Genomic DNA, 20,362 nt, shown 5'->3' on the forward strand with positions numbered 1-20,362 from the left:
ATTATTTTTTAAAAGTCTTGTTGCTGTTTTTGTATTGTTGTGTACTGGAAGCTCCTGTCACCAAGACAAATTCCTTGTATGTGTAAGTATACTTGGCAATAAAGCTCATCCTGATTCTGATTCTGATTTATGGAGCTACAAAGTTTTGGCCACCATTCACTTGTATTGTACCTACAGAGCTGAGATATTCATTTAAAAAACTTTGTTTGTGTTCTGCAAAAGAAAGACATCTAGGAAGGCATGAGTGTTAGTAAATAATGAGAGAATGTTCATTTATGGGTGAACTTTTCCTTTAAGAGATGCACCAAAGCACACTTTACACAGTAATAGGTAAAACACAGTAGGTAAAGAAATATACAAAAATTGATTATATGATCCTGTTGTGTAAATGTTAAATATAATACACATTGGCAAGCACCTGTTTGAAGGTGTACTCTCGAGCTAGCTCAATCTGAAAAATGTAATTCCCAGTACTATTCACTGATTTTATATCAATCATAATGTATCAACTTCAACCCATCAAATTTAATCCACAGGCTACTCATATGCATCACTTGGTGGTACTGCAAGTGGTCTGATCTCACGCTGCTTTTTGAGTGAAAAAAAGAAAAGAAAATAATGTGTGAAAATACAATATTACGTTAACTTCAACCATAGCTAAAGTTAAGAAGCTAAAGTTTAGCTAAATATTTAGTTGTTCCTCCTACAGGTATTTTAAAATGGATTGAGTAAAATTCAAATGTAATGTAGAAGTTTATGACATCATGTACATGAATCATTATTATTTTAATAGTTTTGCAATGTAAAAAACAATCAAACTCATTTCCTATTTGCATTTGTTCACAGTCAAATAGATACATTGTATGTATGGAATTCCACAGGAGTGGATCAGTCTGAACATTAATGCTGAATTGCTTTTCAATGCAGATAGTTTCAAAGTTTATGTTTTTTTTTTTTTTTTTTTTAACAATACGATAAAAGTAATAAGCAACCCACACTTTTCTGCATTTATTTATTTAGTAGAAAAATAAACTAATTCACCTTAACAAACAAACACAAAACAGCAGTTCCCTGATGCTTGACTCCATTTTAAACTCACTTTGAGTGTTAAAATTTGATAAAAGCATCAACGCATCAGCTCAACCATTTTTGACATAATTTTGCCCTTTCTCAGGAAAGTGACGTGTGGGCATGACCATTCCGCCCCTTTCCATCAGTCAGCCAATCAAAATGGTTATAATTGGGCGTGTCCACACCGCCCCTTTTCACTGCTCAGCCAATAAAAAGTTGCACAAATTTACATACACTTCCCCCAGTCCAGCGTCTCTCTTCTGCTTTCTAGGCCCGTGTTGAACCTGAAGCGTTCATGCGTAGCTTTGGAAAGATATTTTCTTGAATCAAACAAGGGCTCGCATAAGGACAGCAGTTATTTTTATTCAACCACGTACATTTATTCCTAACTATGGATTATAATATGGAAATAAGTTCCACGACACCGTCATACGGCTTTCAGCATGAAGATCAAGAATTCGGAGCAGATCAAAACGTGAACTCGCCGGTGGATGAAGCAGCTGATTTTTTGAGCAGAGAAGCAGCGGCTCGTGTACCAGAGGAGGATGATATTTTAGATCTGGCCGGAGGAGCGAAAGATGCGATCGAGAGGCACCGGTCCACACTGCCACGTACAGAGGAGCCACTGTTGGACTTAAAGCAGCCAGAACAATCAACAACCACTTCTGATCCGAAGCCAGAGGATGTCAAACCAGCACCGATCAGTGCATTTGGTGATATGAAAACAAAACAAACAGAAATAGAAGAAAAAACAACAGTCACGCCATCCAAACCTGAATCTAAAACTTCATGTAAGTACAACATGCATACGAACTGGGCAATTTTAATGTATATATTGCAACTTAATATGATATCTAAGCCAAGTTTTCCACCCAACACGAGGAGCAGATGACGTCAGATCCGTTTAAATAATTTATTTTATTTAATCTATTAATTACGACTGAGTAACTTACCCATCTGTTATATCTGGTGTAGGTTTTTAATTGTTTTAAAATATAAATATCTCGATTTTTCTCATGCTGTGGCGTATGCCAACAAGTGTCTGTTTATGATTGATGCTTATGATCAATAAGGTTTTAAACTCTACTATAAATTATTTAATTAGAAATGGGATATAAAGTGATTAAAAATGATGTTAGGTTCGTTACTGAGTGTATAAAGAACGTTTAAGAAACTGATCATTGCCAAATTTTCAAATGTTTTTACGTCATCTCGATGTCACTTGTCCGTTTACTGCCATCTTGCGGAAAATGTGTGCAAGTGCAACCCAAACTTTGAGACGTTTTGCAGTTCGAAGGACGTGAATTATTCTCAAATGGAAATAGAACGCATTATTATTATTATTATTATTATTATTATTATTATTATTATTATTATTTTTTTTTTCACAAAGCCAACACCACGTTTAATGTTCACCTTCTTTGTGTAAATAAAACTCTAAACAAAACCCAGTAGTTTAGTAAATGACCGAGTTTACTAAGAAGTGTCTTTGACTTTTAGGAAAACATAATGTCCGCTAGTCAACCGATGGCATAACTCAGTTGTGGACTCAGAATGTGTTAGATACCAACCTGTTACCTTTTGAGAGCAACAGTTCAGGAAACGGAGAAATAGGTTACCTATAAATGAGAATTCTGACATTAATCACCCTGATGTCGTTCCAAACCTCTCTGCTGGCATTTCTTCCTAGTGGATAACAAAAGGAGACATTGCTATTTTTATGCAGCTCTTTTCCATACAACGGCAGTTCACAGCGACCACGACTGTCAAAAAAGTACAAAAAAGCTCCATAATAGTATAATCCTTATGGCTTGTGCACTAAATTCCAAGCTTACTGAAGCCATAAGATAGCTTTGAGGGACAGACTGAAATATTAGTCATTATTCATTTATACCAAGAGTCATGGGTGTAGAATACGTGGGGGATGCAGGGGACATGTCGCCCTCACTTTCAATAAAACCAAAGTTCGTCCCCCGCACTTTTTCACAGGGCAAATGTGTTTACGCTGTGTCTTTCATACAGCAAATGTCTAAGTGTGTTAATGCAAAAGTTAAAATTAACTGGTCAATCATGTAATTAATTCAATAAAATATTTTAATCAATTGAGAGCCTTAAAAATATATCTTTTATATTTATGTTTGTCTTGCGCTAATTGTTCTGTCCCCCTCACTTTTGAAATGATTGCTACGCCCCTGCCTAGAGCTGCACGATTAATAGTTAAAAGATCGCAATCTCAAGTCAGACACCCACGTGATCTCATTTCTAAATGACAATGATTCTGCAATGTATATTAACGTTCTGGTGGCATGCATTTGTAAGGCGGCCTAATTTTAATTCAAAATTCACTTCAAGGTGCGTTTTTAAATGTTGATCAACTTTATATGGCATCTACAAAACACAGCGTTCCTGCACGAGATGCTGAATAAACTAAAACGCAACAGCCAAAGACGTTTGTCCAGCATAGTGGTTTACAAACTACAGGGAGCAGCCACGATTAGCTAGGAGTGTGACATAATCTCTGTTCAGTTTAATATTTTAATAGCCACCGATGCTACAAAAATACCGGCATTACCAAGACCAGACTAAAATTCACTACCCGTTAGCTGTTTGTTCACAGCCGGCTGCTCTTAAACGCTCACATGCGTGTGTCTGCCCGTGCACTTGTGTCTTGTGATGAATGCAGCGCTCCTGCATGATACTCTGCACTGTTTTAATCAAAATACCCCTCTTTAGGTGATATTAATGTAAATACAGCTGTTAATTAATTACCAGTGTAAACCGATGGGATTAAATCTGCGCTGTCTTGATGAGATATTAAAGCAAATGCAGCCATTAATGTATAAGCAGACGGGACGAATTCTTCAAAATGTTGGATTTGTTCGATGTCTAAATGTATATAAGCTGCATGCTGTCTGTTATAGGAATTCAGGCATCCTTACTGCATCAAATCAGTATTAATATATATCTATCACACAGTAAAGAGTGTCAAATATTTAAGTATCTTCATTTGCATTAAAATACCTTTTGTAATGTTTTATATTATTTTTTTAATGTTTAATTGCTACTGTTGCTATTAAAGCACTGTTTACTCTGTTCTGTATTTAATTACTGGGTCTTGAATAATTCCTTTACAAGCTTGAAGCAAGTTTTACAAGAGAAACACTGAAGGCCTCATTGTTTTAATTTAAATTCATATATATATATATATATATATATATATATATATATATATATATATATATATATATATATATATATATATATATATATATATATATATATATATATATATATATATAAAATGAACTTTTGTAAAATAAGTGTTTTATTGCATATTTGCTTACAAGTCCAATACCAAGTTAACTTAGAACTGTTAATGAAGCTTTTTTCTGCTTATTTTGCTTTTTACTTGGCATGTGAGAAACAGGTTAAATCGTTTATTTAATATTTGTTTTTTTTTAACAGGAATTTCTTTTTTGCAATAATCACAAGGTCCTGTTTGGTTTATAATGTATTTGTTGTGCCCACTTGTGGACTTAGGACATTTTAAATTTAAATATTTGATTTACAACTTTATTGCATTTTTGCATAGATTGAAGCAGAGAACATTTTGTCAGAACCTTTAGTAAATTGTTACTTTGTTTAATACCCTTATGTCTAGGTTTTGTAATTCACTGAAATAAGCATTTTTCTTCAGAATCGTGATCTTTATTCTAAGTAAAAATGTATCCAGAATCATGCAGCTCTACTTATACCTTATAAATGTCTTCCCCAGAAGCTCTGAAATCGCATTAAGTGCACTCAGTAATTTTTGTATTTGTCTTGGACTTACACTAACACCTAGTGGTATGGATGCTGCATCATTCAAATTCAATAGTTTTATTTACTGATGCCATTTGTAGAAATTTACTATTCACAGTCAACCATGATTAATTTTAATTAGTGAATTAATTAATGAGTGAAAGTGTCCAATAAGGGAGGTTACAGAGATAAGGTGAAGTATTTTGCTGCTGGTCATGTGATCCTAACATGGCCACCTCCATGAGGGGACCATCTGCATGTAGATTCAAATGGCTTTTATAAGTTTACTGATATGACTGGAGTCTTCATCTCATGCGAGTGCTCATGATTTTAGATATACGTTTCAAAATTAATAATAATTTAATAATAATAATTTTAACTTTTTTGGGGCCTGGGTAGCTCAGTGAGTATTGACGCTGACTACCACCCCTGGAGTTGCGAGTTTGAATCCAGGGCGTGCTGAGTGACTCCAGCCAGGTCTCCTAAGCAACCAAATTGGCCCAGTTGCTAGGGAGGGTAGAGTCACATGAGGTAACCTCCTCATGGTCGCGATTAGGGGTTCTCGCTCCCAATGGGGCACGTGGTGAGTTGTGTGTGGATCGCGGAGATCGCCACCTGGCTTGAGGTGAGTAACCGCGCCACCACGAGGACCTACTAAGTAGTGGGAATTGGGAGAAAAATGGGATAAAAAAAAAAAAAAAAAATTTCTTTGAGAAACTTTTTTTAAACAGGAAAAAATTACTGTCTTTAACATTCAAGTTCAGATTCAAAAATGGCATATTGACCCACTTCAAGTCATTATTGCCAAGCGTCATTACTTATCACAAATTCCCGGAACTAAAAATTAACATTATGCAGGTTTGGAATGAATTATGTTGAGCAAATAATGCATTTTGTGTGAACTATTCATTTAAGCTACACAAACAAACTTATAACTTTACTTTCTGAAGCACAGGTTTAAAAAAAATCAATCAGCAATAGCATTTAAAATTCACAGATTTATAAAAGTCTGTGTCCTAGTTGAACCAAGACGGTCTTGATTTATATTTGGACTCTGAATCGGGGGGGGTTGTACTTGCTTGTTTTGGTTATTGGGGTGGGGGTTCCCCCCCCCCCATCCCCACTGGAATCTACGCCCCTGCTCTGAATGTATTATTGCACACCAACTTCATAGTTGTATTGCAGCTAATGTTCTGCTAAAACCTCATGTTACTACCTCTGGTACACCGCGTTCAACGCCTTTGAATGCGGTCAGCTGACCTCAGCAGTGCTGGTCTCTGCAGAACGTGATCGGGCAACTCTGCAAGGACAGCCGCAGCGTCTCTCCACCCTTCAGTACTGTCCTGCCCCAGCCAGAGGCTCGCACCTCCTTCCTCACCCCCAAACCACCTATTTTGCAGACCCCTGACTTGGAATGTATGACTGATGCAGCCCAACTCGGATAACACGACTCCAATGACAACCTTAGGGATGGATTTTAAAAACTGGAAAGAACAGGGTACATTCTTGTTTTGCCCTAAATCTGCCTGAAAATGGACTTTAAAAGCTATTTAACTGCCTGCCTTGTTCATGGCCTTTGTTACGTTAAGCTTTTGCTTCATTTTTTGGTCTTGCTTGCGTATGTGCTTAGGAGAGAGAACGTTCTAGTTGCGCTCAGTAAATGGCCTGGGGTGTCTTGATTACAAAGCATATTGCTACAGCAAGCATTTATCCCTCTGCCAAAGACTGCTCTTGGCAAACTGCCTGTGTGCTGCACACATTTTTATATGGACTACATGCTTTGAATTCAGTGCATTCTGAAATAAGTTGGAAATATGCACTCTTTCTTATTGTGAGGGAATATGTAATTGCAACAACTTTTAAGCAACAGTTTGTTAGTCATAGCATTTGAAATGGTGTGTGTTGACAAGGATGACAACTTTAAGCACTTGGTTGTGCATTTTTAGCTTTTTTTTTTTTCTTTTTTTAAAGCGGTAAAGCTTAAGGAGATCTACAGTGCCAATACATTTAGACAAGCTGTCACAGATGTAATGAAGTGTGCCATCTTCGAAAACTGATATCATCTAAACTTTTTTGGAACCCTCATAGTGACTTACGAATTCATTTCCTCGATAGACACTAGTCCCTAAACTACGTCTGCCTTTTGGGCCTGTGAAATATGGTTAAGCATTTAGAGATGGACCAATATTTTGACCAGGCTGATTAATTGGTTGATATTTGGCCATTTTGAGATTATCAGACAATAACTGCCCAATTTTTAGATTAATGGAATTGATCTTTAGGCAGAGTGTCAATTTCAAAATCTAAGACACACTAAAAAAAAAATTTTGTTGGGTGTACTCCTAATACTGTATATACGTAGCAATTTTGCATCACACTTTAAGTAAATTCAACTTATGGTCATTAAATGTCAGCACAATTAGAAAACCTTTGTAATGCAAATTCATATAAATGTAATTTCGCCATATTGTGGGATATTCTAAAAGAATCTGTGTTGTAAAATATTTTATCTTTACACTGTAATTCATCTTTGTGTTAATTTTAAACTAAGTTCATTCAGTCCAGAAGCACTTGCCGTAGGTATTCGCATTGGTTTAATGTTCTTGTTGTCAGTCTGTGCTGAACTTGAGACTGATAGGAATGATTTGATGGGACAAACGATTAACTGAAACCCATCCTTTATGGCCACACAGATCCACAGCGGCCAATATTATGCTCCATTTTTTGAGTCGGCACCTATGCACACTGCACATACACACACACACACACACACACACCAAGTGGCAATCGCGTATGGCGTCCCTTTGGGGTCAAAATTATGACTTTGCAGCATGCACTCGTCTCAATGAACGTGTTAATCAATGTCTTGATTTTTAAAGGTTCTGCCATTTATTCCATTAAATTCAAGACGCAGATAAAACAGATGTGTCACAGACGTCACGTAAACCATGTGTGACAGTGAAGTGTCTAGGCAGACATCACACGTCATTCACGTGTTGCAGTGGAGTGATTTGTGTTCAAGGTTGCTAACATGTATTGCAACACGGTATGTAACACTGTTCAGTGAAGCGTGGCAGCGTCTGCCCTTATAACTTCACTTCATTCACTCGTCGTAATGAACGTGTCTGCCTTTTTTTTTTTTTTTTTTTTTTTAAGCGCGGAACTATTGTTCCTGTTATCCTCTGTATGCTGTGTTTTTCTTGGCCAACTTGTTCAATGAACTTTTAAAAATAATAATTTAATGCATCTCACTCTTGTTTATCTACTGCATGGCAAGATTAAATTGTTATATTATCAGTATATTGCATAACTAGAATGAGAAAAGAGATGCTTAAATTTAAAAACTCTACCAAATATAACGTATAAATAAATGCATAATAGCAAAATATAAATGTGATCAAAGATAGAAAATAAATAAAATTATCATTTATATGAAATCTACTTATTAATTTGCATCACATAATATATTGTTAATAAAAGATTCTTAAATTGACAGTCATTTAGTTTGCATGCAACATTGTTTAGATTTACATGCATTTTATCCAAAGCAACTTACAAATGAGTAAAACAATATAAGGGTCTGTACGTATCAAAACAGATAAGGCTGCTGATTTACAAAGTCTCAAAAAATGTCTGTAAAATGTTTCTGGCAGATTCTAACATGTTCGTATTTTGATCAGCCCCCTGAAGTATTTCAAAGACAAGATAAATATACAAAACGGTTCCCTTCAAGTCCAATGCTTCAGGACAGGCATGAAGAAACCTGTTTAAAAACATCAAAATGCTGAAATTGCTCAGGGGATCACCCGGCCTCATCAAAACACTGTTCTATATGGATTAAAGAAAAAGTGATCTATGTAGGAGCATACAAAGAGGTGGAAAAGCTCCCAAATTTTAAGTTTGAGAAATCCTTTGCATCTGTAACATTACCAACAAAACATACAGTTGAGTGCCAGACAGATGTGACCTGGCTAACCAAAGACAAACCTCAGTTAATCGGCAACAAAAACCCACCTTTGTTAAAAAAGTGCAAAGCACTCAAACCTCTACTAGTCAAACACAAACCGGAGCTAGCGAAGAACCAAATCTGACAATGGAACATTCCCTAATATCAAAAGGAAAGCAGCCACAACAAAGCACAAAAGCACAGCCACAAAAGGCTAGTCAGTAGAACAGGCCACAGAAAGCTGATCATATAAAATATATAGATATGGTGACGATCTTAGAACCCCGCAGTCGGAGTCCCTCTCCTAAGTGTAGGAGTAGAGTCCAAGTTCAGGTGCTACCAACTTGACGAGCAACAGTATCATTCTGTGGAACTTTCGAGGTGACAAAGCAAACTTTGCAGAACTTCAACGACTAGCCATGTTACTTAACCCTCTTGCATGTTGTCTCCAAGAAACACATTTATCACCAATTAGTCAAATATCCCTAAAAAGTTTAGTAAGTTTTAACACAAATGGTCCAAACATACAACGTCCTTCAGGAGGAGTAAGCATTTTAGTTCATCGCAAAATAATTCAGTCAAGTCACAATTGACACTAATCTCCAAGCAATAGCTGTACGTTTAACCCTCCGTAGGGCCATCACATTGTGTTCCATTTACTTGCCTCCAGATACACCTGTCATACTTCAAGATCTAAAAAGTCTTGCTGATCAACTCCCAACCCCCTACATACTTGCAGGTGACTTCAACGGTCACAGCCCTTTATGGGGAGGAAGTCGCACAAATAGGAAGCGAAAAATACTTTAAGACTTCATCAGTGACAATGAACCGTGTATCCTCAACGATGGCTCAGACACTTACCTGCACCCAGGACATGGAACATATTCAAAAATCGATTTCATATGTAAACCTGATCTCTTGTTTGATTTCTCATGGCGCACCTGGGACGATCTATGTGGAAGTGATCATTTTCCCTAATCGTTCCATCTAAAAGATCAAATATCCACCATAATTTTCCACACTGGTATCTCAAAGCCAACAGGTACCTGTTCCAGACCAAATGTTACGATAAACTTAATTAAGCAACCCTAGACAGCCAAGACCCAGTTACAAGTTTCACAGACAAGTTGATAGAAATGGCAAATGATACCATCATTAAGACATCACCAAAGCCAAGTCGCAGGCATAACCCATGGTTTGATGGCAACTGCAAAAAAGCCATAAAAACTCGGAAAAAAGCGGAGAGAATCTTCAACAGACATCTAACAGAAGAAAATCTGGTAAGATTTGAGATAGGCTGAGCACAAGCACGAAGGATTGTAAATAATGCAAAAAGTCATTTGGAGAAAATATGTATCTAACCTAACAGCAAATACACCATCACCAAAAATCTGGAACCTGATTCGTAAGATGAAAAACAAAGATGAAGAAACTCAAATTCAACACATCAAGCATCAAGGCACTCTCGTAACTACGATCCAAGAAATAACCAACATTCTAGCAAAATCTTTCGAAAAAGAACTGTCAGCTGCCGACTAGAATTCAATAGGATACGTACACAACAGGAACAGAAACTCCTGAATCTCCACTCAATAACACTAAGCCATATAATCAACCCTTCACTATAGTGGAACTTACAAGGCCTATCAAACGTTCCCATAATACCGCAGTTGGACCTGACAGGATCCATTACGAATTCTTGAAGCCCTTACCACATACAACCCTACTACTCCTCCTGGAGATTTTTAACAATGTTTGGAAAACGGGGAATATACCACCTTTGTGGCAAGAAGCAATAATTATTCCCATCCCCATACCAGGTAAGGATCATTCTGATGAAACAACTACCGTACCATAGCTCTGACTAGCTGTCTCTGAAAAACCATTGAGAGAATGATCAATGACCATCTGGTATGGATTCTGGAATCGGAGCATAAGATTAGTGATTACCAGTGTGGGTTTAGAAGAGGCAAAAGCACTTTGGACCACTTCATCAGACTTGAATCGTTTGTCCGGGACAACTTCATTAAAAAAAGAACATGCTGGAGCTGTCCTCTTTGACCTTGAGAAGGCCTATGATACCACCTGGAGATATGGAATATCTCAAAGACTTGTACGAACTTGGGCTCAGAGGCAACCTACCCATCATTATCTCCAACTTCTTGACAAAAAGACGTTTTTGCGTTCGAGTTGGAACTACACTGTCAAACCCACATGTACAAGAGCTAGGAGTTCCACAAGGGAGCATCCTTTCAGCGACTTTATTCAGTATCAAAATCAATAGTATAATCAAATGTTTACCTACCCTTGAATGTTTGGCCTTGTTACAGATGCACAAGATGACCGCACACAGGTTTAAATGGCAATTAAAGGTTCATTTCCCACACCTTGGCTTTTTAAATTGCAATTAGTGTCTGTATATAAACAGTCAATGAGTTTGTTAGCTATCACGTGGATGCACTGAGCAGGCTAGATACTGAGCCATGGGGAGCAGAAAAGAACTGTCAAAAGACCTGCGTAACAAGGTAATGGAACTTTTATAAAGATGGAAAAGGATATAAAAATAAATCCAAAGCCTTGAAAATGCCAGTCAGTACTGTTCAATCACTTATTAAGAAGTGGAAAATTCGGGGATCTCTTGATTCCAGGCCAAGGTCAGGTAGACCAAGAAAGATTTCAGCCACAACTGCCAGAAGAATTGTTTGGGATACCAAAAAAAAAAAAAGAAACCCACAGGTAACCTCAGGAGAAATACAGGCTGCTCTGGAAAAAGACATCTTGGTTGTTTCAAGGAGCACAATGCGACAATACTTGCTGCATGGTCGAGTTGCCAGAAAGTTGCCATTACTGCACCAATGCCACAAAAAAGCCTGGTTACAAAATGCCTGACAACACCTTGACCCGCCTCGCAGCTTCTGGCGTACTGTAATTTGGAGTGACGAGACCAAAATAGAGCTTTATGGTCACAACCATAAGTGCAATGTTTGGACAGGGGTCAACAAGTCCTATAGTGAAAAGAATACCATCCCAACTGTGAAGATGGTGGTGGCTCACTGGGAGTGTGTGAGCTCTAAAGGCACGGGGAATCTTGTGAAAATTGATGGCAAGATGAATGCGGCATGTTATCGGAAAATACTGGCAGACAATTTGCATTCTTCTGCACGAAATCTGCGCATGGAACGCTCTTGGACTTTCCAGCACGACAGTGACCCTAAGCACAAGGCCAAGTTGACCCTCCAGTGGTTACAGCAGGAAAAGGTGAAGGTTCTGGAGTGGCCATCACAGTCTCCTGACCTTAATATCATCGAGCCACTCTGGGGAGATCTCAAACGTGCGGTTCATGCAAGACGACCAAAGACTTTGCATGACCTGGAGGTATTTTGCCAAGACGAATGGGCAGCTATACCACCTGCAAGAATTTGGGGCCTCATAGACAACTATTACAAAAGACTGCATGCTGTCATTGATGCTAAAGGGGGTAATGCACAGTATTAAGAACTAAGGGTATTCAGATTTTTGAACAGGGGTCATTTCATTTTATTCTTTGTTGTCATGTTTTGTTTTATGATTGTGCCATTCTGTTATAACCTACAGTTGAATATGAATCCCATAAGAAATAAAGAAATATGTTTTGCTTGGTTACTCATGTTTTCTTTAAAAATGGTACATATATTACCAATTCTCCAAGGGTATGCAAACTTTTGAGCATAACTGTATGAAGATGTTGAGGAAAAAATGTTTTAAAACAATGAATATTTTAAAAGTCCTGGCCAATACAAAATGGGGTGCGGACACTACCGTTCTTGTAGAGACGCAAAGAACATTAATTAGATCCCGACTGGATTATGTGAGTACTGTGTATTGTCAGGCAAGGAAGTCATACATTCGAACACTTGACACAATACACCACCAGGGAATATGTCTAGCTCTTGGAGCCTTCAGAACAAGTCCCATTCAAAGCCTTTATACAGAAGCCGGTGAACCTTCCCTCCAGAATAGGCGTCTGAAACTGGCCTTACAATACGCAGTCAAACTCAAAGCAAATCGAAGTAATCCGGCCTCTACACCAGTATTCCAACCAGAATGTTCTCATCTGTATGAAGCTAGACCTAAAGCGATCAAACATTTTGGAATATGGATTAAACCATACTTGGAGAACTTGAACACCAATCTGGACAATATAAGACAGTATCTTTTTTGGCCTGTCCCCCCTGGACCTTGAGGAGAAAAAAAAAATATATATATTTCTATGGCATTGGCACAACTAAAAAAGGCAGAAGCTCTCCTCAGTGTGTATCAACAGGAATTATTGGTACTGAAATGTAGTCTCCCACTCCATAGTACAGTATTCAGGGATGGATCCAAAACGGATAACAGCGAGTCAGCAACAGTAGTGGTTGGAGATCAACAATATGGCATATGTATTTCCAGAACAGAGCTCTATCTTCACAGCTGAGGCCCAAGCACTGCTACTGGCACTGGAAAACATTGAGCAGGGCTGAAGATGAAACTTTTAATCGCTACAGATTCAAAGTCTTGCCTTCAAGCACTTGAATCCATGGAGACCGATCACCCCATAATCATAATCATTTTGACCAAAATACATCGATTACAGAAGAAGGATTTCAACATTATCCTCTGTTGGGTGCTGGGACATATTGGTCTGGCAAGAAAGGAAAAGGCAGATACAGCTGTAAAAGAGGCATTAAACTTGGAGATCTCTGAATGTCTGATACCACCCTCTCACCTCAGGCTGTTAATAAACTCGTATATCACCAATAAATGGCAATCAGAATGGAATGAGTGTGACAGCAATAAACTATACAAAATAAACCCCAGGGTCCAAAGCAACTACTTTCAAAATTTTAAATCTAGGCACGACCAAATAGTGTTTACCATATGCCGACTGGGCCATTCAAGACTAACACATGCGTTTTTACTGACTGGTGAAGATCTTCCCATATGTATATCTTTTCAAACCCTTATGACCATCAAGCACATTCTATTGACTTTTGGAACTATCAGACAACGCTTTTATACAGAGACTTCCTTAAACATTTTTAAAGTACCATCTGAACAGATTTTGCAGTTTGTATCTTGTATAAACTTAGTGTCTTATCTAATATTGCAAATATGTATTGACTAACCTGTTTGCCATGTGAATAGCCTAGTTGCTGACATGGCAGTAAAACTAAATAAACAAACAATCCGTTGAATCTATCCGTCTGTGTTCTCAACTTCATTGTTTAAAAATCGAGTTTGATAGTGGAATACATGGTAAACAACTACATTACCTATGGTACATCAGATGTTTTGAATCATCCAACCTGCCGTAGATTACATAAAAACAACAAACCTTTTTCACACTCCGGGTTTTGGAATGCAGAAGTAAATAACTGCAGGGTATACTTCGACATCGGTGAATGGGAGACCACAGCAATATTATTTTCACTTTCCCATTTGCTCCAAGGGCAAAGGAAATCCAATATTATGTTTGAATGACTTTCCAGAAGAAGAAAAAATAGAGAGTGGTGGATTAAACAGTCAGATGGGAGAAGATGCCAAATTTACTGTCACTCTCTCAGCAGCTGTCATAGAAACCCCCTTGCAGCTGTGGTAATTAATTTTTTTAAACTAATTCCAGGGTAATATGACAAAAGCATAATGTTATGAACTTACACTCAATATTTGAAATAAATTCATATAAAAAAAAGTTTGCTAGATTTACGCTGCTAAATAAGGCGGAAACACATCACAGTTGTGAAAAGGTCTATAGAGGTGCAGAAAATCCGTTCATTCAGACGAGGGAGTGAAGCGGCAGATGCAGACGTCGCGTTCATAGAGACGAGCGAGTGAAGCGACGTGAAGGCGCACACCGACGTCATATTCAGTGAGACGAGTGCGTGATGCAAAGTCATAATTTTGACCCTGAAGGGTGGCCATAATCCCCCACCCAGTGTATCCTCTGCTATCTGCGTCACCTTGAATGTCACTATATCAAAATCATTCCGTTATCGCAAACATTTGTGATATGCAAATTGCGATTTATGTACATTTGCAATAAAATATATATATATCGTTCAGCCCTATTAGGTGTACACAAATGTATCAGTTCATTCAACTTTATGTACTTAATGTATGTCAGGCGAATAAGGTTTGGCAACTAATCACAAGTTGTTTCAAATTAACATTTGTCACTGTTTCTACTTAATTTTTTACTTGGCTCTAAAGAAAATAATAACTGAGGTCAGGCATTAAAAGGATAGTTTACCCAAAAAGGAAAATTCTCTCATTTGCTCACCCTCATGCCATCCCAGATGTGTATGGCTTACTTTCTTACACAAATTAAGATTTTTAGAAGAATATCTCAGCTCTGTAGGTCCATGCAATGCAAGTGAAAGAGTGTCAAAATGTTGACACTCCAAAAAGCAGAAAGGCATCAAAAACAGAAGAAAAATGTGAAACTGAAAGTTAAATTGGAGATTGACTGAGTAGGGAGGAGAATTTATTGTAAAAAAAAAAAAGGACTTAAATATTGATCTGTTTCTCACCCACACCTATCAGACGCTTCTGAAGACATTGATTTAACCGCTGGAGTCCAATGGATTACTTGCAATGCTTGCTTACGTGATTTTTGGAGCTTAAAGATGTTGCCACCCCTTCATTTGCATTGTATGGACCAAAAGAGATGAATCTCCATTTGGGTTCAGCAGATAAAAGACACTCCTACTCATCTGGGTAGCACTTACAATTTTATGGATTTGTAAGCTAAAGAAGTTCAAGGAACTCCCGATTATTCATTTACTTTATGTAACTCTAAGTTCACCTTAAAATTGATATTGCGTTGTACATATTAAGTAAAGCAAAACACTTCGAAGCTATTTATTTTTATACGTTGTTTGAGCCAACAACCGTTTTTTTTTTTCCCTGTCAGATGGATAGTGCAAATTTAGCAGGATTTTAATTTATGCCTAGTGTCAATTTCAAAATCAACCGAAAGCCTTGCCAATAAATGGTAGACATTTTGCTTTTTCAAGTATCATGTATTTATTACAATTAAAATGGTGTAGGCTACACCTTATGTTCCATCTCTAAATCTTATTATTGACATTATTTTAGCCACCCTGTGCTCTAGATATATCTGCCATAATAAAACACATTGGTCAACCAATTCCCTCTTCAATATGAATTATAACCTAGTGTTTCAGCCATTAATGGATAGTGCACATTTTTCATTTTCAATAATAATTTGGTGATTTTTCAGGAAAAATTGTTCATTTAAATTCAGCAAGTGTGTGTATATCTTATTATGCTATGAGAGAACAAAAACAGCCACCCTGCACTCCCTATAAGCCATTTAAAAAAAAAAAAAAAAAAAAAAAAAAACCTTATTGGTCAACCACTAGCATCTTAATTATTCACGGTGTATTCATACTGGAGCAGTATGACTTTCCTCTGTGAACTATTCCCGTATGAACATGCTTTGTATCGAGATGTACAGTCAGCTTTATTTTAATGCCAATTTATCAACTCTGTGTTTTATGTAGTTGGAGAACTCTAGAGATTCCAGTGCTGAAATTATTGCTACGTTCTGGAACAAAGTCCATTTGATAAATACCCTGATTTGAGCCGATACTATGCTAAAGCGTATGCAGACTTTTATTTTGAAATTGTAGATTTCCTTTCGTGATATGGATTGAACTGTGACGTCAGGTTGTGCTATTACTGTGGCGTACTGAGAGACTTTTGTTTTGAAATCCTGCAGATCGACCGGAAGTAGAATTTGTCATTTGTGTTGCTTCTCGTGTGTTCTTGGCCCAGGTTGTCTGATCGCAGAGGAGCGCGATGGATTCCAAACAAGGTTAGTTAGTTAGTTAGTTAGGAAGTTAACCCGACTTTAATCGCGTCCCTTCTCCATGCACCGCAATTTATTTGATGTTTATTTATATTGCAATGTCTTTTTCTGTAGCATTAGAGGCTACCTGGAATTAAATCATGATGATAAGTGTCATTTTTATTGCCGACGTTCCTGATAAGGCCGCGCGACCTCATTTAATCCTACATTATTATAATTAACATTTAATACTATGAATAGTAATTAGATAATCTTCATGCACAACTATGCATTGGCGTTCAGAAATGAGGCTTATGCAAAGTATGTGGACTGTTCAGTGTGATAAGCCTATGCAACGGTCTGCTGGCAAGAGTACAAGAGGAAGGACATGTTCTGCTGAACAAACCCAAGTGCTTCTGAATTATTGATTAAATGCTTTGGCTTTTGGATGGTTGATGTTCATCTTTAGAAATACAATGGGAAAAGATAAAGAATGCTTGGCCAAATTCCTTGAACTCTGACCTGCTCTATCTAGGCAAACATTCGAGTTTGAGTTTAATCATTGATCCTAAGCATAGGGGTATGACTGAGGTTTCTGTCCTATTTTTATCCTCCCTCAAGCAAGAACAGGATAGGTTCTAATTTAGCTGTGCTAAACATGATCACCCTATGAAACAGGCCGTTGTTGCCTGGTTTCGTGTGTGCATTGACATTTTTTTTTTTTTATTCCTTTTAGAAGGGTGTTTGGATGTTTGTGTTTAGATATAATTTGTTCTGCATCCTCATATGGAAAGCCACCATGACCTGTAGCAGTCTTAAATACTCGATCTTCTCTGTTCAAATCTCAAACAATAATTTTCAGGCTAAGGCTTTATTTCTTTCTAAAATATGCTTGCATACTTCACAGTAAATTGAATGTTATCTGTATACTTGATAAAAAGCATATCCCAAAAGATATGTGTGAACCGTAGATATTCTGAATAACATGTCCAAATTCTGTTTAATACATGCATATGCCAGCTTTCGTTTTAAGATTTTTAGAAACCAGATTATTGACCAGTATTCTGCAATAGGGTATTACATGATGCATGCATAAACTGAATGTGTCCAAATTCTGATATTAAAGGCATAGTTCACTCAAAAATTCTCTCATCATTTACTCACCTCATGCCGTCCCAGATGTGTGACTTTTTCTTCTGCACAACACAAATGATGATTTTTAGGAGAATATCTCAGCTCTGTAGGTCCATACAATGTAAGTGAATGGTGACCAAAACTTTGAATCTTCAAAAATCACAAAGCCAGCATAAGAGTAATCCATACGACTCCAGTGGTTAAATCCATATCTTCTGAATCGATATGGTAGGTGTGGGTGAGAAACAGATCAATATTTAAGTCCTTTTTTTACTATATGTTTCCACCATTAAAGAATGTGCATCAGCAAAAGAAAGTGAAATGGGAGATTTCTAGTAAAGAAGGTCGTAAATATTGATCTGTTTCTCACCCACCCCTATCATATCACTTCTGAAGATATGGATTTAACCACTGGAGTTGTATGGGCTACTTTTATGCTGGCTTAATGTGCTTTTTTGAGCTTCAGAGTTTAGGTCACCATTCACTTGCATTGTATAGACCTATAGAGCTGAGATATTCTTCTAAAAATCTTTGTGTTCTGCAGACGAAAGTCGCACATCTAGCATGCCATGAGGGTGAGTAAATGAGAGAATTTTCATTTTTGGGTGAACTGTTCCTTTAATCTGAATATTAATGTGCAATTAAATGTGGTTATTGCTTTGAATTAAACCATGAAGTTGCATTATCGTACTGTCTTGTGTTATCGGTTGATGTCATCAGCTCTTATTTTGTCACTGTGCTCTTCCTCTTTGACTGGCAGTGGTGGACCTGCTGTATTGGCGAGATCTGCAGAGGACGGGGGTGGTGTTTGGAGCCAGTCTGTTGCTGCTGCTGTCCCTCAGTGCATGCAGTATTATCAGTGTCTTCTCCTACGTCGCACTCGCCCTGCTGTCTGTCACCATCTCCTTCAGGATATACAAGGGCATTTTACAGGCCATTCAGAAGTCAGAGGATGGACACCCCTTCAAGTGAGCGCACACACTTTGAAACTTTAAATAATGAGTAGCTTGACAAAATACAGTTTCAAAGGTGATTTCTGTATTTATTTTTTTTAATGTAATGTTTAAAATTAGGGCTGTCAATTTTTTTTTTTTATTATATATTTTTTTATTTAAATGCATGATATGCTGATTAAGTAGTCACAATTAATCACATGTATAAATATTGCTGAGAAAACCCACAAATTAAAAAAATAATAAAAAATTAGTCATTTAAATTATATAAATAATGCATATTATAAAAATAAAAATTCAGAAAATTTAAATGCATTGCATTATTGTGACAGACGAGCAAATCATTGATAAGAAATTACAAAATGTGGCTTTAGAAGGCAGTATTTAGTTTATTTCCATAATATTTACCATTACCTTAGCATTGGCCTACAGTCCACAACAATCCATTTTGGACTTGTATTTGTCAATCTGGCTGTGATAGATTTAATATAAGGGCTTATTTAAGGATGCATCAATGTACACATGCGTCAGATGAACGCTTTTGGAGCATCTCACTTTGGTTGCGTTATGTCATAAACGCAGCGCGTTTAGGTTGCTGTGTCAAGATGGATCTTGGAAAACACATCTTGAGATCCCTGCATTCAGAATTGTGCATTTGTTTGTGGTCCGAAATTTCACTTGGGTGGCTGCCGAAAAACTGTCAATGACTGAATAACCCTGTTCTTCAATTCTCTGTCTCAAGTTAAGCCACTCCACCTTCCTCCATTTCTCCGACAGAATGTGTACCATGTAGGTGTAATGTGAATAGAATGAGGTGCACCTGTCTTGCCACACGGTGGTGATTTTGCGCAACCGCGATAGATAACTGGTATACATTTTGTATTATCTCTAATTTCTACAGGTTTATCGTGTTTACTGGTATATCGCCCACCCCTAGTTGGGAGTGTATGTTTGATTATTGCATCAGTTCGTTTGGATGTAAAGCCCTACGCACGAACACTGTAAAAAAACTGCAATGTAAAGTTTTATACTACATCGCCAGTGTTTGGCAAAAGTAACTTGTTACTAGAAAAGCTACGCTGTTTTGAAGAGTTGAACTACTCTCACACTACTTAAAATGTAGTTAAGTTAATAGCGTCACTACTTGTAGTTGTTAAAACACTGGTGCAGGCATATTGTAATTGCACCAATCTCACACACTTAGACGCCATGTTTTCTTCACTTTGCATCATCTGAATGCAAAACAGTGGAGATAATCCTGCTTTGATCAGTTTGTTTTCCACTGTGTAAGAAGGCAGATCTGTGGAGCTTAACTTCTGGGCTTACATGAGGTGCTTATGTTTGAACCTCACCCATTAGTTTGACTTCCTGCCAAAATTGTAATTCCCTGCTGTGAACTAGAGCAGCAGAATCCAACAGCTTGAAACATTCTTATTCTGTTGAAAGTAATGTGGTCGAAATATCCATATATCTCTTATACAGCATATTTACTTGTTTCAGCAAGCATCTAAGTTATGTTTTAAAACGCAGTGAGGTACCTTGCTGTACACTGCCTACATAGGCAGCAACCTTCTAAAGGCCAAAGTATACTTTCGTTGTCCGCATTGCTGATAGCATTGCACG

General features: G+C 37.4%; 1 protein-coding gene across 3 annotated transcripts in view; it reads left to right on the forward strand.

Annotated features, from left to right (window-relative positions):
• Positions 1-1,306: 1,306 nt before the first annotated feature.
• The window catches only part of rtn4a (reticulon 4a), a 28,895-nt gene continuing 9,839 nt past the window's right edge, over positions 1,307-20,362 (forward strand). Inside the window, exons 1-2 of one of the 3 annotated variants that reach the window (XM_051711438.1) lie at positions 1,307-1,862; positions 18,547-18,754. In XM_051711438.1, the coding sequence (XP_051567398.1) occupies positions 1,463-1,862; positions 18,547-18,754 (608 nt within the window). In that variant the 5' untranslated portion in view covers positions 1,307-1,462. Of the gene's footprint in view, positions 1,863-6,183; positions 6,371-16,550; positions 16,680-18,546; positions 18,755-20,362 lie in introns of those variants that run through there. The other 2 variants (XM_051711439.1, XM_051711440.1) reach the window with 2 other exon arrangements.

This window comes from Myxocyprinus asiaticus, chromosome 12, assembly GCF_019703515.2.
Source record: "Myxocyprinus asiaticus isolate MX2 ecotype Aquarium Trade chromosome 12, UBuf_Myxa_2, whole genome shotgun sequence".
Taxonomy (NCBI): Eukaryota; Metazoa; Chordata; class Actinopteri; order Cypriniformes; family Catostomidae; genus Myxocyprinus; species Myxocyprinus asiaticus.